Source organism: Pithys albifrons, chromosome 28 (assembly GCF_047495875.1).
Source record: "Pithys albifrons albifrons isolate INPA30051 chromosome 28, PitAlb_v1, whole genome shotgun sequence".
In the NCBI taxonomy this organism is placed as follows: domain Eukaryota; kingdom Metazoa; phylum Chordata; class Aves; order Passeriformes; family Thamnophilidae; genus Pithys; species Pithys albifrons.
The window spans coordinates 3444774-3472505 of record NC_092485.1 but is presented as its reverse complement, the minus strand read 5'-3'; the positions used below and the strand labels follow the sequence as shown (position 1 = coordinate 3472505).

The 27732-nt window shown below is 45.3% G+C and overlaps 1 protein-coding gene across 2 annotated transcripts in view; it reads left to right on the top strand.

The window, feature by feature from the left end:
* RAP1A (RAP1A, member of RAS oncogene family) overlaps positions 1 to 26970 on the top strand; it is a 38738-nt gene extending 11768 nt beyond the window's left edge. The window contains exons 1-9 of one of the 2 annotated variants that reach the window (XM_071578457.1): positions 5617 to 5714; positions 6058 to 6126; positions 9742 to 9825; positions 13426 to 13494; positions 14969 to 15025; positions 16347 to 16487; positions 21363 to 21506; positions 23969 to 24084; positions 26236 to 26970. In XM_071578457.1, coding sequence (XP_071434558.1) covers positions 9769 to 9825; positions 13426 to 13494; positions 14969 to 15025; positions 16347 to 16487; positions 21363 to 21506; positions 23969 to 24055 — 555 coding nt within the window. In that variant the 5' untranslated portion in view covers positions 5617 to 5714; positions 6058 to 6126; positions 9742 to 9768 and the 3' untranslated portion in view covers positions 24056 to 24084; positions 26236 to 26970. Of the gene's footprint in view, positions 1 to 5616; positions 5715 to 6057; positions 6127 to 9741; positions 9826 to 13425; positions 13495 to 14968; positions 15026 to 16346; positions 16488 to 21362; positions 21507 to 23968; positions 24085 to 26235 lie in introns of those variants that run through there. The other variant, XM_071578456.1, reaches the window with a different exon arrangement.
* The last annotated feature ends 762 nt before the right edge of the window (positions 26971 to 27732 follow it).

Here is a 27732-nt window from a genome sequence, read left to right as displayed (position 1 = left end):
TCTAAACCTGCCTTCTTTCAGTTTGAAATACTTTGGAAGAGCAGTTTAAACCTCTACAGCCTGAGAAATTTCAAAGAACTTTTACTCAGGGGGAAGCTTGTTCTCTCCATCAAAGATTCAATGCTGGAGCCCAAATAAAGGTAAACTGGGCTTTATGACCAGTGTGTGGTCACTATTTCTGCAGAAATAAAATAATTAAAGTGCAACCTGAACAGGCAGTGACAATCTACCTACCTCATGTCACTTACTTACTCTTAATTATATAAACCAGGAAGAATAGTGAGGAATGTTGCCAAGCTACTATCAGCACAACAAACTGTTCTTACCCAGTATAATGGAGTTGGTCTTTTGCTATGATTGAGCCTCCTTGAGTCTGTCTGGAATTTAATCTGTATTATGAAAGGTCAGGATATTTTTTCCACTAAAGAAAATGGAGGGAAAAAAACCTCCCAAAACAACTTTATAGGACTTAAAAGTCTGTGGCAAGTTGGGGATGTGGTAGACAACAGATGGAGGAAGTCCCATAAACGGCTGCTGTGTTTAATGGTGATGCCTTTTAACATTAACATGTTTGGCTGATGAGGAGGGGGGAAAGGAAGTATTTTTTCTTCTTTTTCTTCCATAAGAAGCTGTTGAGAACTCCTCTGAATGGTGTGAATGCCTCTGCTGAAATACTCAAGTAGGGCTAGATGAGAAGAGAAATGGCCGAGTGCAACTGTGGTGTTGGTTGGGACGACCTGTGGCCACACAGTGCTGCCTATTAAACTGGTTTTTATATCTCTATATAATTGGGCAAAGCCTGTTTTGCACAGTTTGGGTGGATGTCTGTCCTGTTTGCAGCTCAGTGCTCATCAGTATTAAGTTTGCAGCAGTGCCGCAGTCGGGCCGGAGGGGAGGCTGCCAACTCCCCAGTGACGTAGTGGCTTGTTCTAATTTGGGGATGCAGTGTGTGTTGGCCTTTGAGTTTTGCTGCTGGCTTCCTTTCCCCTCTCTTTGTCTGCCTGGCACATGGCCCTAGCAACTTTCTGCAAGTGCAGACCAATAGGACAAAAAATAAATTAGCCGTTTCAGCATGGCGAGGTTCAGCTGCCCAGAGCCCTTGTTCCCTGCCTGGAGAGCTTCTGTGGCCAAGCAATTCCCAGTGAATAATTAGGCAGTCACTTCCATAAAAGTTACCATTATGCTGTTTAAAATTGCAGGTTCAGCGTGAGGCTGATTGCACAAAAGATTAGAGGCTGAGGAGGATCAATCTCAGAGTGTTTGTGCCTGAAATGACTATTTCCAACGACAGAATTATTGCTGTTTCCCCCCAGGTTTGTTCCTCTGCCTTGTTTGTGTGGGCTGCAGTTAATTTGCTCAAAGCTGCAGCTCAGCACAACAGTGGAGTGGGAAGGACTCTGTTGCTGGAGGACTTTACTCTTCGCCCCAGGCTTTTATGGCCTTGGCTCTGGCTCAGGAACCCAACGGAACACGGAGCGAGGCGGAAACTGCTGGTTTGGCTGTGGCTCTGGGAGCACGTGGCAGGGGTTCCTGGGAAGGGGTGCAGGATTTGAGGGCTGCTGTGGTGCCTCTCCTGGTTAAACACCTCAAATAACAGCCCTGACCGGTGTTCTTTTGTGTTCTCAGGTACCTGTTTGCTTATTTGGCCTGGCACCAGCTTTGTTTTGTGTGTGTGCTTCTTTGGGTTTATTTGTTCCTTCAAAAACAAACAAATCTATTTAGACTTAAATTACTGAGTAGTTGGACAAAATATGTCATTAAAATCCAAGGATAATAGAACCCCAGAATGGTTTGGGTGGGAAGGGACCTTAAAGCTCATCTCATTCCACCCCCTGCCATGGGCAGGGACACCTGTCCCTGTCCCAGGTTGCTCCAAGCCCTGTCCAGCCTGGCCTGGGACACTCCAGGGATGGGGAGTTCACAACCCAGAGCCACAAAACGTGGCTGCCTTTTTGTTGTAATTTTATTGGTGAACGTTCTCTTTTAGAAATACTAAAATATTGTTATACTTTTCATAATCACAGTGAATTCAGTTTATAGTTACTTCAGTAAAATGCTTTTTAGCACAGGATTCGATGCAATTCCCAGGACTTATTGTAGGGAATGGGAACTTAAGAGTTGCTTTAGTTCTTCCGTGTCCTTGGAAGTTCCTGATCCAAAATACCTGTTTTCTAATGCTGAAGCTGCTGAAGTGTAAAATAGTTTGATTAGGCAATGTGAATTCCTGCCTGGAACCAAAATGTTTTCCTTGTTTTGGCAAGAAATAACTCAGGTTTTGGCCTGCACTGACACCAGGAGAATAAAAGCTGCTAAACTGAGAGAGACAGAGTACATGTCCCAGCATCAGGAATGCTCTGCAGTGGGGTCATGACTCATCCTACACCAGGCTTGGGGATACAGTTAATTACACATTTGTTGCCTTGATTGGTATTTGATTTGATTGTGGAAGCAGTCAGTGGAAATGATAATGATTTTTACTCTTAAAATTAAAAAATTGAGGCTGAGATTCCTGCCATGATATATAAAATATGTTTCCTCTTATGCAACGTTAATATATGAAACACAATTACTTTGGTGTCAGATACCACAGTGATAATGAGTAATAAAATAAATGCAGAGTCTGTGCTTGTCAAATTGTACTTTAAAATTGAAACTCTGCTTTCTGCTTAGTCTGGTCTTTCTGTCTTTTTTTTTTCTTTTTTTTTTACCTCTTCCCTCTCATTTTTCTGGTGTTGCTGATCTCAGGAAAGGTGGAGCAGGTTTTCCATGTACCCTAAAGCCAAGGAGTTTGACTGCCTTGGGGAAGGGGCTTGGCAACTGAGTCCATGGCATTGATTTTTATCAATTAACTAAATTCCATGCTAACTAACAGGGTCATCCATGGCAGTGTTTGCCTTGCTGCCCTTTAGGGGAGGATTCTGCTGATCAATTGTGAGTATTCCAGACAAACACCCTTTTTTGGGATCCACCACCCTCTTCCCGGTGCGTTTCCATCGCTCACAGTTGCGTAATTGCTGACAGCTTTGATGAATGTCAGGGAAGTATTTAATGTGTTTTCGACTCCATTGAGTAATTTAATATCTAAGAACATGGTGTAGAACAAATCAGGGAGCAGGTGGTGAGTGGAGCTGTCGCTGGGCAGTGCAGGAGCTGCTTGAAGCCAAAGGGGAGAGCCCTGGTCTTGTGTTTCCAGCCTTCTCTGCTGGATCATCCTCTCTGTTTGTTTGGATTTTCTTTTGTTGAGGAGGGAATCTGTCAGTTCAAGCGTGATTTTGATTGCTGTAAATCTTCCCTTTGCAGAAGTGCTGGATTTGGGTTTGTTTTGCCAACATGGCTCTGAGTAATGAAGGGATTTTGGTAGAGTACTGAGCAATGTTTAGCTGACACTTTTAAAAAAAGAAAATCCAGCCCTTTCCATGGCCTAGTTTATAGTAACTGAAAAAAAAAACTGGCATGGAGAACATTTACAAGTTCAAAATTAAACAGGTTTGTTTATAGTAGCCACGATCCAGTATTTAACTGCCAGGATAAAAATAACCAGGACATGTGGCTGCAACATCCCAAGAATCTGCCTCTCAGCTGGGAAATGGGCAGGGCACGGCCACAGGGGTGGCACAAACAGCCCTTGGTGCTGGAGTTCACACAGACATCTGTGCTCCTCTCCCAAATCTGCAAAATGCTGATGCCACATTTCCCCTGGAAATGTTCACTCTTTGGGTTTCTGCTGGTGAAAATCAGAAAAAGGGAGGTGGGGGTGATGAGCAAGCAAGGAGTTACTCCCTTCTCTGTTCCTTAAAGCCAGGTGAGTGGTCCTTGCTTCCTGCTCCTCTCCCCTCTATCCCAGGGATGCCTTTCCCTGTCTTTCTCTGTTCCAGTGCATCTTCCTGGGGAAGAGCAGAAGGCAAAACACTGCTCAGTTTGGGTGCACATGGCTGGAGAAGCTGTACCTTGAGAGGCTGTTTCACGTTGTCTCTAGGAACTGCTGCTGTGGTTTCTGTGCTTCCTTCTTGCCTCACTTCTTTCTGTTCCTTTTCTCTCACCCTTTTTATAAACCTGGGCTGTGCCTTGTGCTTTTGGAGGGTGATTGCAGTCAGTGCTGCCGAGATGTTGTGTGTCCTCACTCCTGTGGCTGGGACTGGCGGTGCTTTCACTAAAAATCATGGAATCCCAGACTGGTTTGGGTTGGAAGGGACCTTAAAGCCCATCTCATCCCACCCCTCTGCCATGGGCAGGGACACCTTCCTTTAGAACCAGGTTGCTCCAAGCCTGGCCCTGTCCAGCCTGGCCTTGGACACTCCCAGGGATGGGGTAGCCACAGCTTCTCTGGGCACCTGTGCCAGGGCCTGCACACCCTCACAGCAAACAATTTCTTCCCAATATCCCATCTAACCCATCCCTCTCTCAGTGGGAAGCCATTCCCCCTTATCCTGTCCCTCCCTCTCTTGTCCAAAGCCCCTCTCCAGCTCTCCTGGAGCCCCCTTAGGCACTGGAAGGGGCTCTGAGGTCTCCCCAGAGCTTTCTCTCCTCCAGGTGAACATGCCCCTCTCTCCAGCCTGTCTCCATGGGAGAAATCCCTGTTTTCAGGTGTGTACACATTGGATCCAAGCAAATAACCTGCAGCAGGAGCTGCCTGAATGAACTCTGCTTTGCTGGAGACTCACTTCCTGTTATATTTGGAAAAATATTGGACAAGGATTATGACATTGATTACCTGTTTCTAAACAGTTGTGATCTCTGTGGCTCCCAGGTGGCTCTGGATTGCAGGACGTAGAGCTGCTAAATGGAAATATTTTCAAAAAAACAACTTAGTAGGTTTTCATTTAAACTTCCCGTGATTCTAGAGGAACAATTGATTCTTTTATCCCTTGAAAAGAAAGGATAGAGTGCTGAACCTACAAGAGACAGAGGAGCCTTTGCCTGTCATAGCAGTGGGCTGTAGCCAGTGCTGTGATGACTCTCTGAAGTGCCACTGCTGTTACTGAACAAAGGATTGGGATTCTCCAGGTGGCACAGCCTTCTAAAACACTTGCTCAAGGAGCCAGCAGGTTACTGGGGCTGGAGGATGGTGGTGCTGGGAGTTGTCCTGCTCTCGAGGACTGTCACAAAATCACAGACAAGTTTAATCTGAAGGGACCTTAAAACCCATCAATTCCACCCCCTGCCATGGGCAGGGACACCTTCCACCAGCCCAGGTTGCTCCAAGCCCTGTTCAGCCTGGCCTGGGACACTTCCAGGGATGGGGCAGGCACAGCTTCTCTGGGCACCTGTGCCAGGGCTCCCCACCCTCACAGGGTAGAATTTCTTCACAATCTCTAATCTGACCTTGCCCTCTGGCATTTTAAATTCTGTGGAGATGCTGCACCCCCTGCCTGGGATCACCTCTGTGCCCTCCCCTCTGCCCTCAGCTTGTCCCACAGCTTGTTGATGCTCTTTGAGTTGTGCCACCTGCTCTGCCCAGCCTGTCCCCTCCACCCCTCTGCTGCCAGGTGGCTGGGGGAGGCCTGGAGGGCACGGCAGGGCTGGGGCTGTGGCACAGGATGCCACGTTGTTTCAGAGGAACCACGATACCATCAGGTGCTTGTGCTTCCTGTGTGCTGGTTCTGTGCCCGGCACTGGCGTGTGGTGCTGCTCTCCTGCTGCAGGGGAGACACACAGGCTGTGTGTGCTCCTTACAAGAAAGAAACCTGGTGGATTCCACAAAACAATACTACTTTGTAGGTGTTTCACTGGGTTTTACCATGGCAGTGTTGATCAGGAGCAGCAAGGGATGGTTTCTGCTTTAACATCACTCAGTTGTTGGGCTGCTTTAACCAGCTTTCTGCTTTTGATTCTGACAGTGCTGTCTGTAGTTTTCATCTCCTCAAATGCATTTCAGACTTGATAGAACCTTCAACAGGGATAGTTTAACCTCAGTTTATCTTTTGTAAGTGAAGCCTCCTGTAGAGTTTATTAGGGAGGAGAAGTCCAGGGGAAAATGGTGACTTGACTCAAACCCTTCAGTGATGAATTGCAAATGTTGTCTTTGAAATGTGATTAATTATTTTTTTGTTTTTTCAGTCCTTCGTGGGGAGCCTGGAGAACCTTCAGTAGAGCTGCTAACACTGATGAGAGATCTTTTATGCCAAGGTAGGAGATTTTTAGTGTTCTCAGTGTATTTTAAATTAAATTCCTGTGAACATTGAAGTTGATAAGTAAAGTTATTGCACCCACTGTCCTTCAGTGCTGTGTTCACTTCTTTGTTCATGCTTCCTTCTCCTCACCACTCAAATTATAAACTTCTTGATGAAGTGGTGGTAAGAGAATCAGGTAATTTTTGCATCAGGTTTGTGTCCATGAAGGGCCCCAGCCCTTCTCCCCACCACCCTCCTCCAGCTTCTTCTGCTGCTTGGAAATACCCTGAAGGTTTTGCTTTTGATTCAGCCCCTGGGCTGCAGGAGGGTGAGAGATGCCTTGTGCAGTTAGGAGAGTGCCCCAGAGTTTGGCTGAATAAAGATGCAGGTCAGCAGGGGCTCAGTCATGTTTCAGGTTACACCTCCATCTGTGTTTGCTTCCATCCTCTGGTCCTTCTCAGAGATCCTCTGCCTTTCAGTTTTGTATATTAAAACAGATATCCTGCATCTTTTCTTTACTTCTGCATCTGTTACCAGAACAAAGCCCCTCATTTTTCCCTCAGGAAGGAGCTGAACATCTTGGGGCTGATGCTGTGCATAGATTACATCCATTTCTGTTGCTTCTTTGGCAGGGTTGGTGACAGTAGCAGCAGAAAAGAAATGCTGCTGCTAAAGAAAAAAGAAGAAAGATTGATTTTGATGTATCAGCTGTTGCACAGTGTGGAAGCAAAGTTTTTTCATGATTCTAGCTGATAGAACCCTGCTGATTCATTGCTCTGTAGGTGGTGCAGGTGCTTTGGAGGGTCTGGCAGAGAAGGCAGGAGGGAGCTGCTCCTCAGGGCAGGGGTGGCCTGTGTGACACGAGCTCTGTGTCCTGTGGGTGTCCTGCTGTAGCTTGGTGGCTCTGTGTGTCTGGGAACAGGGAGCCTGAGCAAGGAGACACTCTCAGCTTTTGCTTTATTTCTGCACCACAGCATTCAGAACTCCTGAGAGCAGTTTCACAACATTTACTGTTACATTTTACGCTCCTTAGTGATGACACTCTTTTTTTTTTTTTTTGACTCAAAAGAAACTCTTAGCACCCATAATTTAATTCCATTTTGAAATGGAGCCGTTGCTTCACAGCATGTGACTCCACTCCAGGGAGCTCTGGAGGGACATGAATGCTGCTGTGTCTGACTGTATTTAGGTGGGCTTCAGCAGCTGCCAAAAGAAAAGTTGGCTGGGATGCAGCATAGTAATTTCTTCAGCACTCTATTCATGTTGTATAAACAGATAACATTAACATACTTGTGAAAGTGCTACGAGTTAATTAAGACATGTGGGCTTCACAGTAATGAGGCTCGTGTGTGTCTTGGTTTCCTGTTGCACCTGAAAAAAAAAAAGTCATCAAATACTGTAGACAAGAAATGAGAAGTTAGTCTTGTACTGCTCCCAGCTGAAACTTTCCCACAAGTATTTTTTACTATAAATAAGAAGTGAAAGAGTTCACAGCTAAATTTAACCCTTACCTTGATTGCTTTCTGGGTATTCCTTGCTGGAACTGACTGTGGAACTGTAGGAAGAGGAAGATAAACTGGATCAATAAGTTGCAGTTATGCTTTATAAAAATGCATTGCCTTTTAATTTCTGGGGATTATCAAGAGGAAAAGCATTGTTGATTGGAATTCCCCTCTCCTTCCCATCCGAAATCATGATTTTTGAAAGAAAGGAAGTGAGTGTTACTTCTCAGGGAAATGTTCAAGCAGAAGAGCTCACAGTTCCCAGAATTTTAGCCAAAACCTCTGTAAATGTCCTCGAGTGCACAGACCTTGCTAGTTCTGCAACACTGCCTGGAAAACCCCTTTCACTTTGGCTTGTTTCACAATTTTCATGAAGTTAAGCAGCTGCAGCTCACATGGGCTTCAAGGGTTGAGGAAAAACCTCCTCAAGGTGCTTAAAATGGTGGGCTGCACTGAGAGCTCCAGCTTTATTCCCTCTCTGAGGCTTGGGTGAGTGAAGGGCAGCTTGGCTGCATGGCTGGAGAGCCTCAGCACGGGCAGGTCCTTTCTTCCTGTTATTCTGTGTCTTGGGTTGAGCTTAAAAGTTGTCCTAAGCAGAACACAGAATTTGTATGTCTCTCTCCAACTGCATGAGGGGTTTCTTAGTTTTTATTTAAACCTGTATTCTTGTCACATTTAGCACATGAAACAGGCTGTGGCTGAGGGGTGAGGGTTAAAGTAGGATGTTTGGGGAAGGTCTCCACTGGGATGTTCAGCTCCTGCAGGGACTGGAGATGGGTGAGCAGCAGCACGTGGCTTTCCTCTTCATTCTCTGTTTTACAGCTTCCCTTGGGAATTGAATGATAGAAGGGAACCTGTCCCGATTTAATGATTATATAAACCTGAGACACAGATTGTCAGGGAAGTGTCCACATTGCAAAGCTAAAAATACAATCCCTGTTCTCCTCAGGCTGTCGACAAGGTGATACATTTCTCTGTCAAACTCCTTGTAATGTTTTTATTTTTACAAGCTGCAGCCAGTGAACCCATAAATCCTGTGGCAACGTTAGTGTGAGATGCCTGTGAGAAGCAGAGCTTGCCCAGGCTCATTGCACTCGTGTCTCTGAAGCCTTACTTGGGAAGGAAGCTCCGTCTTGCTGGGCAGGGGGAATTCGCTGCTGAGGTCATTGTTTGCCTGAGCTCCGTGGCTCAGGACAGCCCAGCCTGGCTCCTAATGTAAACATAGTGTAAAATGTTTATCACCAGCTTTGTCATTTGCCTTATTTGTCAGGGACTCTCGAGGAGAAGGAGAAGTTTTCTGGTGCTGCGTAGTGAGTTGCAAGATTTCCATAAAAAGGCAGAGTCGGTGCTTGGGCGAGCAGAGAGTTCTGCCTTGGCAGCCTGTGTTGGGGCTGACCTTCTCCAGAGAGAAAACACTGACCTAAATCCTCCCCTGCTGGGGGTGGAGGAGAGAAGATACCTCTCAGTTGCATCTTTCTGATCTCATTTTCTTATCCAGTACTCGCTGCTTTGTGCTATGAAATGCTGAGGCAGCAGAGAACAGGCAGCGAGAGCTTGTGCTGCCCAGCAGGGCATGTGTGGCTGTGCCCTGGTTGGTCTCTTCTCCCAGGCACTCAGCAATAGGACAAGGGGGCACGATGGGCTCAAGCTGTGCCAGGGGAAATTGAAGCTGGAGAGCAGAAAGAAATTCTTTGCAGAGAGAGTGCTCAGGCATTGGAATGGGCTGCCCAGAGAGGGGGTGGGTTCCCCATCCCTGGAGGTTTTTCAACTGAGCTTGGCCGTGGCACTGAGTGCCATGATCTGGTAAAGGGACTGGAGTTGGCCCAAGGGTTGGACTTGATGATCTGGGAGGTCTTTTCCAACCCAGTCCATTCTATGATTCTATGATTCTGTGACCATGGTGTGTTCACCTTCTGCCTCTCTGAGCACCATCAGGCTTTGGGCATCTCATGCAAACTGGGGCTGTCAGAGTGGCCACCTCAACCTGAGTGTCCAGGAGGAAAAATAAAAATGATAGCAATAATAAAGACGTATATTCATGTTGTTTGGTGAACAGAGCATGTTACTGCTTTCAGGGGACAGTCATAAATCTGGCTGTGTTTTTAACTGTTTTTTTCCCTGCTTTGCAGATTGTTGCTGTCTGAACAGGCCACACCATGCGTGAGTACAAGCTGGTGGTCCTTGGTTCAGGAGGTGTGGGCAAGTCTGCTTTGGTGAGTTTTGGGGAGCTCTTCTGAAAGTGATGCACAAACTTGCAACTGGCTCATTTCAGACAATGTTATAAATGCATTGGGGTGTTGGTATGACTGGGAACACATGCCATGGCCTCCATGTAGCCACTGTTGCACTGCTGGGATTGCTGTGGAGGAGCATCATGGCTTTGGAGAGGTGATTAATTGCTGTTGAATAGCATTTCATGTGCACTTCCTGTATGGGTGTTGTAAAAATATCTGTAAGTATTAGAAACCCAACCCACACTGGAACAGCAAGTGAAGTCTGGCTGTGCAGTGAGTCGGAATGATGGAATTAGGGGTGGTTTCAGCCCTGCACACCTTGAAGGCTGCGTGGTTTCCATCCTGACTGAGCAGCCTGGGCTCAAAACACAGGGCAGAATGAGAACCCACCTCGGGCATGTGCAGAGGGACAAGCAGAGTGATGACACTTTGCTCTCCTGAAGTATTTGTGTGGTTTCTCAGAAGAGGTTTACATAGCAGAGTTGATAGGAAAACATTGTGAGAGAGATTCCTGTCACCAATTTATCACTAATCAGTCAAGCAACTCCCTCCAAGAAGAAAGGCAAAGAACTGGTCAAGTGTAAAGTTATCTCCAACAAGGAACTGCCCTGTGTTCCTTGTCACAGGGGATGATAATGGCTGAGCAGCCTTTCATGTCCTGCACCCTTGTTTATTCTGCTGATATACCCAGGTAATAATCCTGGTAAATCACCTGCAGAACCCAGATGAACAGTAGGAGAGATTCCCAATTGTGTGTCAAAGTCTCTCAGGGATCTCATCCTGATCTTTACAAGGTGTAGGTGTAATTTTCTAATGAGCTCTGTTCTGCCACAGCAATTTAAGCAATCTCTGTTACTTTTCCACCACCACCTCCTTGATAATCTTACTTTTGTTATGTAACATTGAAAGACTCACTAGGTAAAACAGGACACTTAATATGCTGTACATAATTATTACTCAGCATCTGACATACTTGAATTTCCTTATTTGCAATTTGAAGTCTGAGTCAGCACCATCACTGGCCTTTTTAACAGCTGAAATGCAAATACTCAGTGTGGTAAACAAAAGTTAAATTCTTTTTGACAGCCTGGGTGCTGTCAGCATGTTTTGTAATTCATATGCAACATAGATGCATTATGTTTATAACAGCACAGAATAAGTGCCAATTAGCAGCTGGGAGTGGGGAATATTTAGCTTTCAAGGTGTCTGTGTTCTTATTTACAAGCATTAGCAAGGAGAGGAGGGGACCAGGTGGGATTTAAAATAACCTGGAGGTCACTTTAAATTTCGTTCTTCCAACTGTATAAACTGAACTGTCCAACAAAGAGGTTGGTGTTCCTTTTCAGTTCTGTGTTTTCATTGGAGTGTGGGTGACAATATGGTGTTGTTTCACTGCAAATCCTCCTTGTTGTTTTAACTCTTCTGTGCCAATGTGATGCTGATTGTGCCAATGTGATGCTGATTGTGCTTTTGGTAACGATGATGGAATAGCAGAAAACTATTAAGGCACAGTTATTTGGCAACTTTTGTTTCTTGTACAGCAGTTTTATCCCCATTTCTGAGCCTAAAAATCCTCTGGAGTGGCAGTGGGTGGTGACAGCATTACCAGAGTGTGCATTTGTGCACAGTCTTCCATAGAACTGGAAACTAAAGTGTGGATGCACAACCCCAAAGTAAGGGAAGGTTATGTAAGTCTTGGAGCTGCACATAACCCAAACCCAACCCCAGATCTGTGTCTTCCTCCTCGGCCTCTCTTTTCACCTATAATCAATAAAAGTGCATCAGAGATTAGGAATATTATATAGCAAAATATGAATGAAGATTAATATAATCATAATTATGATTCTGATTGGTGTCTGTGTGAACACACAAGCACAAATTGAGAGAACAGAAGTTAGAGCAGTGATTTATTGGGAATAACACATTTTGAGAACACATGAGTTCAGTTAATTTTCCTTCAGAATAGTGCTGTAATTGCAGATATAAAGTAAGTCTTGTGAGTGTTATGGAAGAAAGAATAAAATGTTCTGAGTGGTTTGTCAGATTGTCACACTCAAGGCTGGTTCACAGAGTGCCCAAAATAAAGTGGTACAGATGTGACCAACTTCAGTGCTCATGTGTGAGCCTCCTGGCAAACCTCCTGGTTAGCAGCTGGGCTGACCTAAATATCCAAAAATACCCAGTAACAATCCTAAAATATAATCTGTAACCTGCAATTCTTATGTTGGTTTTTATTGTTGATGGAACCCTGTCATCCACGTTCAGTATCTTACTGTGATGCTTTTGCTGAGATCTGTTATCTCAGGCAGACTGGGACAACCATTCAGTGTGACAAGAAAATACGGGAGAAGATGAGGCTTTGATCATTAGAGTGTTAAATGTGTTTATTTAGTGATACAGAATGATTTGTAAATGGGGTAGGTAGTACTAAAGTGTTTTATTTTTATGTTAAAAGAAAGCAGACAATGAGAAACTGCTCAGTTTCCAGCGAGAGGAGGGGTAGGACAGGGGGAATGGCTTTAAAGAGAAGTAGGTTTAGATGAGATTTTAGGAAGAAATTGTTCCCTGTGAGGGTGGGCAGGTCCTGGCACAGGTTGGGCAGAGAAGCTGTGGCTGCCCCATCCCTGGAAGTGTCCAAGGCCAGGCTGGACAGGGCTTGGAGCAACCTGGACTGGTGGGAGGTGTCCCTGCCCATGGCAGGGGGTGGGATGAGATGAGCTTTAAGGTTCCTTCCAACCCAAACTATTCTGGGATTCTTTGTTCTCAGTGTATCTGCCTTCTGCCCAAACAAAATAGGGTTTCTCGACATGTGGAAAGTTCAGTTGGCAAAAGATATTTGTGTTTGTTGATTTTTCAAGAGGCAAAATGAAGCGCTGGGATCCTGGAATTTAATTTTACAAACAAACAGCACCTTGTTTTACAAATACCAGCGAAATATTCAGACTCTTCTGTGCTGCAGTGCTGTTTTACTGCAAATTATTGTTGGTGAGGGTAGATTTGCTTTAAATCATTATATAGGGAAGAAAAAAATTTGCCTTTGATCTGAGTGATGTCTCCTGCTGTAATGGCTTAGTGGAGATTGAGTGGCTGGAGACTCTCCAGGTTTCTTTTGCTGCTCTGCAGCGTATCTGTGCTCTGGGGGTGTGATCCAGAGCAGCTCCACTGTTTTCCTGGGATGATTTGGAGTGAAATGTGGATTTTCCACACTGTACAGGTTGCCAGTTCTTCTGATGAAATTTCAAGTCTTCCATATTTGGGGGTTTTTATTCTTCTAAAGTCACAGGCACTGCAGTAAAGGCATTTTTGAGGGTGTCACCTTTTATGAGAAAGGAAAGCAGTTCATGTGCAGAAGGGTTTAGAAACCATGCTTGAATAAAGTGATCTTAATACCATATAAAATACATAAATTTTATTTTAAAATTTGAAATTTTTTTGTCTTTTTCTTTGTCCCCTGTATTGAATTATAACAGCAGAGTTGAGTAGTTTTTCTGTTGATACTTTTCCCTAAACTGCTTCTTGGTAAATGTTTCTGGTTGTGTTCAGTTCACTTAATTCTTTTATTCTTTCCTTTCTCCCCAGACTGTACAGTTTGTTCAGGGAATTTTTGTTGAAAAATATGACCCAACAATAGAAGATTCATACAGAAAGGTAAAATATCATCATTTTTGTTTCTGCCAAGTCTCACAGAGCTTTGTTTTTAATAATGTAACAAAAGCTTATCAGAATGAGAAGGGTCTTTTCTGAGAAGACACTGTGGGTGCTCAGAACAGCAGCAGGGAAGGGATGCATGGAAAAGCTTCAGTCTTGGGAAGGGTTTCTTGCAGGATTCTTTGGCTTCCCAGAGTACTTTACTGGCTTAGTGCCTCTGAATGCAATCAGACAAATTGTACCAGCTGCTCTAAACTGAATTATCAGGGAATGGTGATGCTGTGACTTGGGCTGTTTCCTAACCTGGAGGGTTGAACCTCCATCAGTCCACATAACCAGGAGCTTTTATGTTCTCTGATGGCTGGAGGCACTTTGAGACTGCAGCTCTGCCCTGGTTGCCTGTGTCTTCCTTTGAGGTTACTACACCTGCCCAGAGAGAAATTTGGTGTATTTTCTTGAGCCATCAATAATTTCCACCTGTACTGGGCTATGAACTGTGCTGGCTGGCACTGCCCATCCTCCTGCCAGAGCTTCTGGGTGATGCCTGGGAATAGGAAGAGCTCAGCCCAAGCAGGGTCACGCTGTTGCTCAGCTCTGTTTGCTGTAATTTGATTTATAGTTATTACTTCAAGACATAAATATGTCAATATTTGCTCTGTGTGTGCTCCGTGGAAGTTGTTATACAGGATACATCCCCCTTCCTCACAGCAGGTTGTGTAGCTGGAGCACAGCACTTGCCCTGAGTTGTTTTGCCATTTAACTCAAACATGTTCTGCTTGGTTTGAAGGATATGAAAGTCTTTAGGACTGTTTTGGATGCAGGGTGGGAATTGCTGAGCAAAAGTCCTTGTCAGGGTCCCTGTTACGTAATTCCATCCACAGAGCTGCTTTCTTCACTGCACTGATGTCAAGTGACCCTTTGTTTGAGGGATTAGCATAAATGTCACCATCATTAAAGGCACCAAAACATCAAACAAAAACTTGGGACATTTGTGCCCATGTGTAAATTGTGGGATCAGTTCTGCTGTTAAATGTACTTGACTTTCCTGGAATTACCCTCCTTTGGAGCTCTGACATTTCTCAGTGAATGGAAACTTGAAAAGTCTAACTGAGGATCCTGAAATATTTTGGTTTTTCTTTTCTCCTCCAGGAGAAAAGGAAAATGAAGGTTTTAAGGTCCCTTGATTTGTAAGAGTGGATTAAGTCTGGATATTTACAATCTCACTTAAGTTGAGATGTTTACAGTGAGCTGCTCATTTAAGCCTTTATAATGAAGGAGTCCTGGAGCATGTGAGCTGACCCAAATGCCTGGCTTGGGGCATAATTAATCCTCTAATAGCAGTGCTGCCCAGCCTTGGGCAAGTGCAGGTGCCTGGCTTTGTGGCAGGAGTAAAAATGAAGCTGAGATTCCCCCTGTGTGTCCCATTTCAGATGTTTCAGTTTGAACTGTTTGTCTCTTGCCTTTTTTTCCACAGCAAGTGGAAGTAGATTGTCAACAGTGTATGCTCGAGATCCTCGACACAGCAGGGACAGTAAGTCTCATTTCTTTTCCTAATTGCTGTGGAGTTTCTTTGTAAAGAATGATAATCCTGCCCAAGGAAAAACAATAAATCAGCTGCAGTAATTTAAATGGAAGGATTTTGTTGAATAACCCACGAGCCCCTGCAGCCCCTCCAGTGGCTTCAGGAGCCCCTCACCCAGCTGGTGCTGGGACACAAAGGTTGGTGCCTCCTTTGCCACTCACCTTTTCTCTGCCATCCACTGTGGTCTCATTATCAACACCCTGGTACAATTTTATTTTAAACATTATTTTGCAAGTGGCCAGAACACACAGACAGAGACTGAAGCCAGTCCCAGGCACAGGGGTTGCTTCCCACGTGTCACATCAACCTGCACAGGGAGGATTTCCTCAGCAAATCTTGTACCTGCCAAGGAATCTTCCTTCACCCAGCTGGCACCTCCCTGGCACTGCCTCGTGCTGCTTTGGGAGGCCCATGTTGCCCCTGCAGCAGCTGGGGTGACACCCTGTGCTGTGCCAGTGTCACCTGCCACTGTGGAAAGTCCTGTCAGTGAACCAACAAACCTTGTGATGCTCAAGTGAACATCACAGGGGGAGGTCGTGCTCCCTAAAAGTTGATTTTACTTGGAAAGCTTTGAAAATTATCAACAGCAGAAGCAGAAATCACTGTCACGTGGGTCTGGTGAAATGCCTTTCAGAGGCTGGGACAAAGGCAGCTCTGAGCAGGGGCACATTGTCCAGCCTGCTCTGGCATTTCATTGCATTGACTCTCTAAGCCATTGTCATGCTAGAGATGGGTGGTATAAAACTGTGCATGCTCAGAGCCGAGCAGGCAGTGCCTTCCCACAGTTGTGCTCACAATAAATCCTGAGTGTGTGGCACTGGGTCAGTATTGTGTGAGAGGAGAAGTTGAATTTCCAGTCCCTGTGTGTTGTCTGGGGAGTTGGTCAGATGACAGATTGGTGCTTAACAGCTTATCAGCAAATAAATGCAGGATGGCTGCAGAATGTGTCACCCAAACCTGAACACCTTGTCTTGTGGCTGGGACATAAAACAGCCCATCTGCAGAGATGTTTATTGCTACTCTTCATCCTTTCCCATTTTTTCAAGGGGGTCTTTTCTCTATTAAGGGGAAAAAAACCCACAAAGGGAATGAGATATGTGGATGCTTTTATTAAACTTCCACGCTTCAGTGGATTTCTGAGAGGGGAAAATATGTAAATCCACGTTGTGTGGCACTGTATTCTTGCCTCCAGTATAACAGAAGTGTTCCTTTGTAACTCCTCATTAGCTGCATTCACTAGCTAATTACTTTCAAAACTATTTGATTACAGGAGCAGTTTACAGCCATGAGGGATCTCTACATGAAGAATGGGCAAGGGTTTGCACTAGTATATTCTATAACAGCACAGTCCACGTTTAACGACCTACAGGACCTGCGGGAACAGATTCTACGGGTTAAGGACACTGAAGATGTAAGTAGAATATTTTTTTCCTTCTGCAGAGGGTTCAAAAGTGTTTGTAAGTACATAGAGAAATTTGAGAGCAAAGTTTCATTCAAGGAATAATCTTGATTTGTGTTGAGTAAGTTCCCTTTAGCGTTGTTGTTTTCAGTGTTGTTGTTTGAGGGGCGTAAGGAAACCATGTCCTGGAAGTCTGACAGTGTTTGGAACTGATGGGGGTTGATTGAAAACAACATCACTTCTTTTTCTCCTTTTAACTCCTGTCCAGTATTTGCATTTTCTTTCCTCTCTGTGCCTTAGCAAAGTTCAGGAAAAGTAACAGTCAAAGTTGATGATGCTTTTGGTAGATCTGCAGCTGTCTTGCAGTGGACACTAACACTGATTTCTCAAATGTATGAAGGGGATACTGAAGTCCAAAGCTCTGATGTTTCCCAGAGGTCAGCTGGGCATTCCCTGGAGCTGGGCAGTGCCCTTCCCTGTGCCCTCAGTGCTGGTCACGAGTTCATGAACTACAACTAGAAATGATGTGGCCAACTGAGTGCCCGGACTGTGCTGTGACAGTGAAGTGTCATTAGGATTAATAGTCTTTTTTTTGGGAAGTCCTGGAGTGTTGCTTTGTTTTCATGTCTCCATATGAGGGGCACTGTCAGAAGGGGCTGGGGAGGTGGGTGGGAGCCTGTCCAGCACTGAGCTCTCCAGATGAAGTGGCCATGGGTCTTGTGGCAAGAAGCAGAGGTTCCCATAGAATCATGGAGCTGTTAAAGGTTGGAAAAGACCTCTAAGATCATCAAGTCCAGTCAACCCATCACCACCATCACACTGACTGCCCTCTCATTGTAGCTGTGCAATCTCTTGGTGTGTGAGTTCCACTTTCAGGGGGCTTTGTTATTGTGTGCAAATGTGCTGATCCCTTTCTGCAGGCAAGGAGGGTGTTGAAGGCTCTGAGACTCCCATGACGTGTGTGTGTGAGCAGGAATGGGCCAGCTCTGCACTGCAGGTCTGCCTGGCCCTGGGAATGGCAGTGGGACTGTGCAGAGCACCCTCCCAGCCTGAGGCTCTTCAGCTCTCCATGGTTTTCTTCAAAGGAGGTCACACATTTGCATAAAGTAAATCATTAAGACTCTCCTGAAGTCTTGATGCAAGGTTGTAATTTTGGTTGTTTAAAACCCTTTTTAAAATAAGGGAAAATGACATGTAGATAGTTTGGATTCTGTGCTGTTTGACAGGAGAAAACCACGTGCCACAATTCCAATCCAGGCCACAGCTCCTGTAACTGGAACTCCTTGTGGGCCTTTAATTCCTAAAGGGGTGGTGGAGGTGAAGTTCCAGGTGACTTTTGCCATGGAATGCCATGTGGGAACCCTCTGTCTGTGTAGACCTCCTCCAAAAGAAGCTGCTAATTGTATTCAAGGGTTTGCCCTGAGGAATATGAACAATATTGCCCATTTTTTGCCACTGACAGCTCAAAAGTAGCCTCTGCCTTTGCTGTGGGTTCCTCTGGGATGGTTTTGGCTGCCAGAACTCTTGCCCAGAGGGGAAGGATCCCTCCCTGCAGGGCTCAGCACACGGGGCCAGTGCTGGATGCTGGCTGAGCCATGTGTGTTTTATTCAAACATCCATCCAGGGAAATGCAGCTGGAGCCAGGAGCAGAGCTCTGGGGGCCAAGGGCAACCCCCCAGGGCAGCTCCTTCCCTTGGAGCCTCATGGGCCTGTATCCTGATTACCTGGCTTTGTAGGGCTTTGGTTCCCTCCTTGGTTTAACAAGCTGAACTTCTATTTATGCCAAACTGCTTTTCATTTAGGGAGGGATTATGGCAGGGTAAATCCCTGGTAACAGGAGTCCTGGATTGGCCCTGCTGCCTCCCTGCAGCTGGGCAGGTTCATCACACAACAGACACTCTGCCTTTCCTTTTTACCTCAGTGGTTTGATTGAATTATTAAAATGCATTTATTTATTTTGTGTGAGGGGGGTGTTACTTGTTGAATCCAAGCTTGAGGAGCTTGTGCAGGTTTAAGCTGTGATCTGCTGAGTTAGGGAAATAAATGTGCTCCTTCCTGTAGGTAGTTTCAGAATGTGTCTTTGAAAGTCCCAGCCACATAAACCTTTAAATTATCTGTGTCTGGCAAAGTTTAAATTCCAGTCTTCTACATGAAATAGTAAATGATCAGAGGGTAGTTGTCCATCAAACTCCATTTTTGTCTCTATGATAAACAATTAATACCTTTTGAAATGACCTTATACAGAGTTTCATGTCTTTCAAACCTGTTCTGCTTACCCATCATTTTTGCCCTATTATTTCACAGTTTCTTATACTTTATTTTTTGCTGAACATCTTTAAAACACATTTTCATGTTTTGGTATGAGAAAACTGTAAGGAATGAGATTAAGGTGATACAGTTGTAAATATCCTGTAGATCTCTGATCCAAAATGAGCTTTTTTGAATTTGCTTCATCTGTGCTGTGACTTCAGGTTTTGGATGTAATAAATAAAACTTACTGCTCAGAAATAAAAATATGATCATTTTCTAGTGGGTATGGATGGCTGTGAGTTTTAAATACAAAAATTAGATTTGAGTGTAGTTGTGTGAGGAAGAGTCTACAAGTACTAACCCTGAAGTAGATTAAAACCACACAGCATGTTGTGAATTACTAAAGGAAGTGGATAATGATTTATTTTCCAGCTGGAAAGTGCTCATTTTCTGTTCAAAGAATGAAATGTTTGAGGAAGTGGAGTGGGTGCACACCCTCAGCAGCAGTTCTTTGGGGGTTTTTTTCTGCTTCTACCCAGTGGAAGGGAAACAGGATACTGCTGCTGCTGCTGCTGCTGCTGCTGCTGCTCAGGGCACGACCTGCCATGGTCTCACCTCCAAACCCACCTCAGCTCGGGCTGTATCATCCCCCAAGATCTGTGAGGGGCAGGATGTAAAAGCAAATTCAGCATTACACTTGAACCAGAGTTCTCAGGTGTTCAAAACCCTCAGCTCTGTGTACCTGTCCCTCAGGTGGGGCTGGAGCTGGAGGCATCTCAGGGCAGGGACCTGCAGTGACAGGGACCACACTTGTCATCATGTAGGTGTGGAAATGGCACCTGAGGGTTGGTAGTTTTAGTTGTTATGGAGCGATTTTGGGTGTTTTTTGTTGGTTTGTTAAGGTTTTATAGAATCTCAGACTGGTTTGGGTTGGAAGGAACTTCAAAGCTCATCCAGTGCCATGGGCAGGGACACCTTCCACTAGACCAGGTTGCTCCAGGCCCTGTCCAACCTGGCCTTGGACAGTTCCTTTTCTACCTATTTGTGACTTGTTGGGGGGCTGCAAACCATGGTGGAGACTGCCTGGGAAAGAGAGAACACCTTCTGAAATGATTTATCAACACATTATCTCTAAGGTGTCGTGGTGCTGCTTTTAACCATCTTTTTGCCTGATCTCTTTCTGCTGAGAGGATTTTACCTCAGTATCTAAACATAACTGAGGAGAGCAAGTCTAAAAAGGATCCCCTGTCCTTTCTATTGCCCTTTGTGCCATTTGTGAGAGGGCTGGGCAAATGGAGGGACCTGAGGGAGATGTGTCAGTGAGGATTTAGGCTGGATAGCAGGAAAAGGTTCTTTCCCCAGAGGGTGGTGGGCACTGAACAGGCTCCCCAGAGCAGTGGGCACAGCCCCGAGGCTGCCAGAGCTCCAGGAGTGTTTGGACAACACTCTCAGGAACAGGGTGGGATTTTGGGGTGTCTGTGCAGGGCCAGGAGTTGGACTGGATGATCCTTGTGTGTCCCTTCCAGCTCAGGATATTTTATGATTCTGTTACTCCTTTCCCTGCTGCAAACACATTGGGAATAAACATTTACTCCAGCCAAGGTCATTTTCCTACAGTATTAAATTTCTGTTTTTCTATAGGATGTGTCACAAGGAATATGGTTTCCCCAAGGCACTTTTTTCCTCCTGAAGGAGCAAGAAGGTGACTCACCCAAACTCTTTAGAAAGCCAGTGGCTTAAGGAGAGGGGCAGATGCCATTTCATCATTGTCTTGAACAGCTGATGTGCCTGTATTTGCATGATGAGTGGAGGATGAGTCTTTTGAAGTTATATCAAGTGTTTGTTTTGATGCTGCATGAGATTATTTTTGGGAAGTGATGTGCTTTCAGGAACTGAGCTGGTGGGTGGTCACTAGCTGGACATTTTAATTATTCTAAGCTAATAAATATCAAGCAGTGTTTGTGCCCTTTGTAGTGAACGTCCTCTCTGTGTGTGCAAAACACATCAGTAGGATGAGATTGTACTGGGGTGGGAAAGGCAGGTGGGCTTGTGCTCAGGGCTGGGGAAATACTTGGCTGTGTAGAGGACTATTCCTTTTTATTCCATGTCCAGGGCAGTGTTTTTTTTACCAAGGTGTTTCCATTTATTATTTTGTGGCTTGACAAGGCAGGTCAAAGGGGCTGACATGGAATCTATGTATGAAAGCACGTGCTGTGTGTGCTGCACAGACTGAAGTTGTCTGAGCTGGGCTGTTGGCAGCAGTTCATCCTGCTGTCACAGGAAAGCTGAGATGCATTTCAGGAGTAAATTAACTTTTTGACTAAAGTGGTGTTGCATGTAGAGACCAGAAAACAAAACTTCACTGGCTTGAAACTGTGCTGAACTCTTATCACTGGGGTTTATATGTGCTTAATTCAGTGCACCAGGGTGTCTGTGGTGTGGACTTTGTTCAGCCCGTTCCCAGCAGGCACCTCAATTCCAGCCTGCTCTGTCAGCTCTGCCCAACTGCTGCTTTTGAGTGGATTTCATCCTCCACACTGTACTTTTCATTCTTTGTCCCCCACCCCTCACTCTGTGAGCCAGTTGTGCAGCCCACAACTTGCTGATGCATCTCTGCCTCCTGCTGTTCCCCTGCAGGTTCCCATGATTCTGGTTGGCAATAAATGTGACCTGGAGGAAGAGCGAGTCGTCGGCAAAGAGCAGGGGCAGAACTTAGCACGACAGTGGTGCAACTGTGCCTTTCTAGAATCGTCTGCAAAGTCTAAAATCAACGTAAATGAGGTAACTCTCAGCTGCTCCCTTGCCTTCCCAGCTCCAGCATGAATGTGGCATGAAACCACTTAATTGGGAAGAGTCAGGGTGATTCTGAATTGTCAGCCATGCAGTGTATTAAGTTACTTTCTGTTTGTTTTAAGATGTGCTCCTTTTTCTCTGTAGAGGGTGGGTGATTTCCCAGGTGAGTGTTTTCTATAGCCTGTGAATAGCAGAGGGTTCTGAGCAAGCCCAGTGTGTTGGGTGACTCTGAGCTCCGAGAAGCTTTATCTGGAAAGTGTATTTTTTCAAGATAACTGCTGCTATTCCTAACGTGGGTTATGCCCCATTGTATCCCTTGTCCTGTTGTGTCCTGCTGGCTGTTTTTGAGCTGTTTGCATTTCACATTCCTGGCCCTATCACAGCCACCAACTTGCTAAGACTGTGCCCAAACACAGGTCTAAGCAGTTCCCCAGCTTCAAATGAGCTTGGCTTTTGCCCTGGGGTGCCTTTTCCTGCTGCCTGGGGCCCTGGAGTGGTGCTGAGGGAGTTCTGCTCCATCAGTTTGAGTTCTGTGCTGTGAATTATCTGCCTGTGACAGAGGCCAGGTTTGCAGGCACAAAAGCTAAGGTGACCCCATGGAGTGAGGCTGGTTTGGTGCCAGCAGATAACTGGGACCGTTTAGGAGGCTGGGAGATAAGCAGGAGCAGCAGGATCTTGGCCTGGGCCCAGGGTTGGTTTGGCAGCCAGAGGGACGTGCCCTGCACTGCATCGAGTTGCTTCGAAGCGAAGGGAGCTCCAGGCTGCATGAATTGCAGCTTCTGTGGTTGGGATTAGCCTGGCTGGAGAGCCCTGATCCAGCCCAGGAAACAGAGCTGAGCCACAGTGCTGCCAGGACGGATTTATTTGTGTTGTGTGGCTGAGCTGTAGTAAAACTGGGAGTGTTAAAGAAGGAACAAGTGGCTCGGTGGTCAAACATCACCACAGAGTGTGACAAGTCCTGGTTCATTTGTATTTCTGCAGTTCGTGGTGCCAGACTGACCTCTCCTTAGCCAAAGGTGCCTCAGCCTTGTGTGGGAGGGGGGATTCTGTGGTGGGTAGAGCCCTGAGCTGTCCCAGGTTTCCAGACTCTCATCCCATGTGAATCCTGACTCTCCCTGTTTCCCTGCAGCCTCCAGTGAGATCAGATCGTAGAGAAGAAAATTATTATCTGGAAGATCAGTTTCTGGTTTTGTTGTGATCTTAATTTTCTGGATTCCTGCCCATTTATATTGTCTGGTTGTGTAAAGCTGAGGAAATGAAAGAGGAAAAACAGTGTGAATGAACCAACTCCCTGCTCTGGTTGTTTGTGTCCTGCTGGCTCGTGGGCTGCGGGACTGTTTGCATTATTTGGGGTTTTTTTTGCTTTCTCACTACTTTTGAACTTCCTAACTTTGTTAAAAGCTGGGTAAAGGTGCTAAATTTCTATGGGCATTTGCTGAATGTGAATCAAACCTCTCCTCCAGATAATAAGCTTTTAATCCAGAGTGAGTCTCAGTAGCAGCACATCAAGTGTCCTTCTGGTGACCTCTGAGATGCTCTTGCACCACACTGATTTTTTCAGGGATGGTGGCAGTCCTGAAACCTTGTTGCAGCCTCCTGTACTCACAGTCAGTACTAGCTCTTAAATAATCTAAGTTATTACAAAGGAAAATCTCAAATTTCCAGTTGTTACATTATGCTATAAACTGTTTCTTTGTCTTCTGAATTTCCTTGGAATCAACAAGAATTTGTGAGCTGTCAGCCACTCCAGGAAGGGAAAAAAAGTAAACAAGGACAAGGGTGGAGCCTTCTGAAGGTTGAAATATTTCTCCTCAATGCTGTGACCCAGCTCCAAGCATTTTTGCAAAGCTCAGTTTGCTATAAATGGGTTGAGTATTGCTGGGAAAACAACTCCCAGCCACAGCCTTCACAAGAAACTCGTCTCTGCAGCTGAAAGAGGGCCCTGTAATCGTCCCCTTCTGGAAATGTCGGAGTTCAGGGCAGATGTTTTGAGGGAGAAAGCCAAGGAAAAGGCTGCCTTTGCTTTCCCTACAGTGGGAATGCACTGCTGCTGCTGGAGCAGGGCTCTGCACACACTCCCCAGCCCAGGGGTACCAGTGAGAGGATGATCCTTAAGGATATTATGCCTGTCTTAAAAACTCTTTTGTTAATCTCCAGTTTTTCCAAGGGAAGCAGAGAAGTTGTTGCCACTTCATTGCCATGCTCTTCTGAAGCCTTTGGTCATGATAAACTGAGTTTCCAGCTCCCTTATGTTCTGCACTCTGGTGTGAGCTCTGTCTCTTGTTCCATGAGCAGCTGCTTGAGAAACATGTTTTAGTAAATTCAAGCACTTTAATTGAATTTATGCAACTGCAGCCACCGGGAAAGAGTTTCAGCTCCCCAGCCTGCCTCAGTTTGGACACTTGGTGTTCTATCACTTGGATTTTTCAGTTTGTGTTTTTCATTTTCAGATCTTTTATGACCTGGTCAGACAGATAAATAGAAAAACACCAGTGGAAAAGAAGAAGCCTAAAAAGAAATCATGTCTGCTGCTTTAGACTCCCATCATGCAGCAGCTCTGAGCCAGGTAAGAGGGGTCTGGATCTGTGGCTCAGGTGATTTGTGAGCTGCCCCTAACAGAGAGCACTCTCTCCCCTTGCCTCTGCTCCTCTTCTTTCTGTCTGCTCCCAGAGAGGAAATTCAAAGGTCAGTTGTACACTGACCTGGCAGAGGAATTCCTGCTTCTCTCCCTTTCTCTTTTTTTTTGGGTTGATGAGTGTGGCAGAGCAGGAACTTCCTTTTGGCTCCTGCAGGTTCTCCCTCTGGTTTGTGACACTGAGCCCTGAGCCCCCCCAGTCCAGTTTTGCTTCCTTTTTATCCTCTGATGACTTCTGGTAGCATCTGTGTGACTTGTGTCACTGCTGTCTCAGCCCTGGGTGCTTTGGGGACAATGACAGATGGGTTTGGGTGGGACATGGGTTTCAATGGCACAGAAATAAAAAGCTGCCCACCAGAATAAAAAAAAAAAACAAACTAAAAAAAAAACCAACCCAAAAACACCCCAAGGTTGGACACAGCTATAAATAATCTTCCTGTGTATCTTGGCAGGGAACTCTGTGTGCTTACAGCTGTTCTGTCGTGCTCCTGAAAGGAAACAGCAGCTCTGTAGCCCCAGGTTTTGGACACAAATATCCCTGTTTGGAGGCAGAGAAGGGCTCTGGGTAATGGCCCATCTCTGCCACGTGCCTTTGTCATCCTGGGCTGCACCTTCTGAGGGTTTCTGTGAGCCACCAGTACCTCTGTGCTCTGTCCTGTGGTTAATCAAGAGGCACAGTGAGCTGGTGAAGCAGCTCCACTGCCCTTGTCCTGCAGCATTTAAGACAAACTCATGGTCTTAGAAGGATTTCAGGGATGAATTCCCCCCAAATCCACGCTGGAGATTGTCATTTAGGCAGAGTAGGTGTGAGTGAGCAGCCAGGCTGTGCAGTTGGCCTGGCTGCTGATGGGCTTCACTGTGGATGAAGCTCTTACCCTGCCCCTTGGGTGCCAGGAGGGAACAGCTCAGGGTTGGAGGGAGTCAATGGCTTTAGGAGAAGAAATTGAGGAGTCTTAAGTGGCTTTTCCTATTGCTCAGGTGATCATCTGAATTTAGCTGGTGTGGTATCACCTTCCCCAGCCCAGGATGGGACATGCCCCATGCTGGACTGGCACAGCTGTGCCCAGGATCCTGCACACAAAGCCAAGCCCAGCAGCTGCTTAGCACTGGGATAGTGGGAACTGCTAAAGGAACTCCTGCATTCAGTCAGTTAGAATCACAGAATTACTGAATGGTTTGGGTTGGAAGGACCTTAAAGATCATCTCATTCCATGCACTGCCATGGGCAGGGACACCTTCCACTGTCCCAGGTTGCTCCAAGTTTATCAAACCTGGCCTGGGACACTCCCAGGGATGGGGCAGCCACAGCTTCTCTGCCCAACCTGTGCCAGGGCCTGCCCACCCTCACAGAGAACAATTTCTTCTTAACGTCCAACCTAAATTTCCCCTCTTCTGGTTTGAACCCATTTCTGCTTGTCCTGTCACCATCTGCCCATATAAAAAGTCACTCTCCCTCCTTTTTAGAAGGCCCTTTAGGCACTGGAAGGGGCTCTGAGGTCTCCTTCTCTTCTCCAGGGTGGACACCCCCAGCTCCCCCCAGCCTGTCATAGCATTGACTTCAACCTGTGCCCCCAAGTCTGCTCTGGATGGCCAGAATTCCACAGTGTCTCCTTCACTCTTCCCAAATCTCTTCCCAATTCCCTGGCTGGTGGTTACAGCTGGATTAGGGCTCAGGTCTGTGACTCACGAGGCTTTAAGAGCATCCCAGAAATACAGAGATGAAATCCCTCCATTGGTGCATTGCCCTTGGCTGTCTCTGTCTCGTGGGGTGGGTGCTTCAGGGGCACTGTCACTATCACAGCAGTGACAGGCAGGGGACAGTTGGTTGTCACTGCTCTGTGGCTGTGATAAAACAAGAATATCTTCCTTAGAGCTGCAGTTTCCAAAAGCTCTTTGCTGTCTGTGCTTAAGAACAAACCCCAGTTCTGGGAAAAACAAGCTCTTCTGATGAAATGGTTTGTGTGGGCACAGACAATTGGCTGGGGGAGCTTTCAGGCCTTTGAGATCATTCATCTCATCAATAAAATAAAAAATATCCCTCCACCAGGTTTTGTTTTTAATTTTTTTTTTTACTTTCTCCAGATTGCAGGAATGAAGAACTGTTGCCTAAATGGAAAGTGCCAGCATTCCCAACTTCAATACCTTATGGAAATTAAGAACATATCGGAAGAAGCTTCTCCTGTTTTTTATATACTACGAGAAGAGTTTAGATCTTAAAAATGGTTTGCACACAGTCCCTGGAAAAAAAAAAAGCAATTGCTCTGTGTATATCTCTTGGAAATTTAAGCCAATATTCCTCCTCCTTTGCAATAGCAATTAACAGATGTGAAAATAAATATAATTGACTCTAGTCTATGATTATCCCAAGGAGCATGGATGCATTTCTGATGTTAGAGATTGCTACTATAATTAAAATTTCATATTGACCATTTTATCATCATTCCTCCCCATCAAGCACTAAAAATGTTCCACTGTTATATTTTATATCTATAACTATAGATATATATATTATGCAAAATTTCCCTTTGAACTCACCACAACAAATAACTTTTTGAGTCATTGACTTCATTTTATATTTAAAAGTTACGGAGTATCATTATTTTCATTCTGCCATTATATTCTAATTAAAAATGTTTGTGCATAATGCTTTGGAAAAAATGGGTCTTTTATAGGAAACAAACTGGGATAACTGATTTCTATGGCTTTAAAAGCAAAAATATATAATATACTAAACCAACTCTAATATTGCTTCTTGTGTTTTCCTATCACAGATTAAATTACAGCTTTTATGAATGATTAAATTTTAGTACATTTTCATTTTTGTTTCTGTGTTTTTGTTATGGTTTCCAGACTCTGGGTTTGTCCATGTTTTGTGAGTTCCTCTCCCATGTTGGTGGATCGAGGTTTTTGTCACGACAGATCCCACCAGGATCGCGACATCTCCACGCACCCTCTGCTTGGCTGTGTTTGATGTCCACACAAAAAGTACAGCAGGCAGCTCTGAGTCACTCTTGTCTGTTCTTTGGTTGTTCAAAGATTGTATTTCTGCTGGAATTATTTCCTCTGTGTGCCTGTTTTGATGTGTACAAATTTCCTGCTGTACCAAGATTTGACTTCGGTGATGATCTTCTGTTTGGGGACATTTGTTTTGGCTGATGGTCCCTGATCAGCTAAAAGGGGTTTTTTATTTCATTTTGGGTTTGTTTCTTGTATTTTTTTTAATACCTGTTGGTTTCATAAAAATTCAAAGAGCAGGACATGAAGAGACTATGGGTGCTCCATCCTCCTGTCTGTGTGCAAGTCAAAGAGCCACCTGTGGGGCCCAAATCCCTCCCTTGGGTGATGCTGCTGGAATTCCCACAGTGCTGGAGAACTTGCTCCTGCTTCACTTCTGAGTGAGAAGAGAAATGAATCTTCAGAGTGGAGAAAACTCAGGGCAGGTCTTGTCCTGGTGGTTTAAATGGGAAATCAAAGTGTACCATTCCTGGACCCCCTGTAGAGTTTTATTGGAAATCAGGGAGGAGAAATTTCTATAAGTAGTTTTTTTTAAAACTGTGTTCCTGATGCAGCTGTTGAATT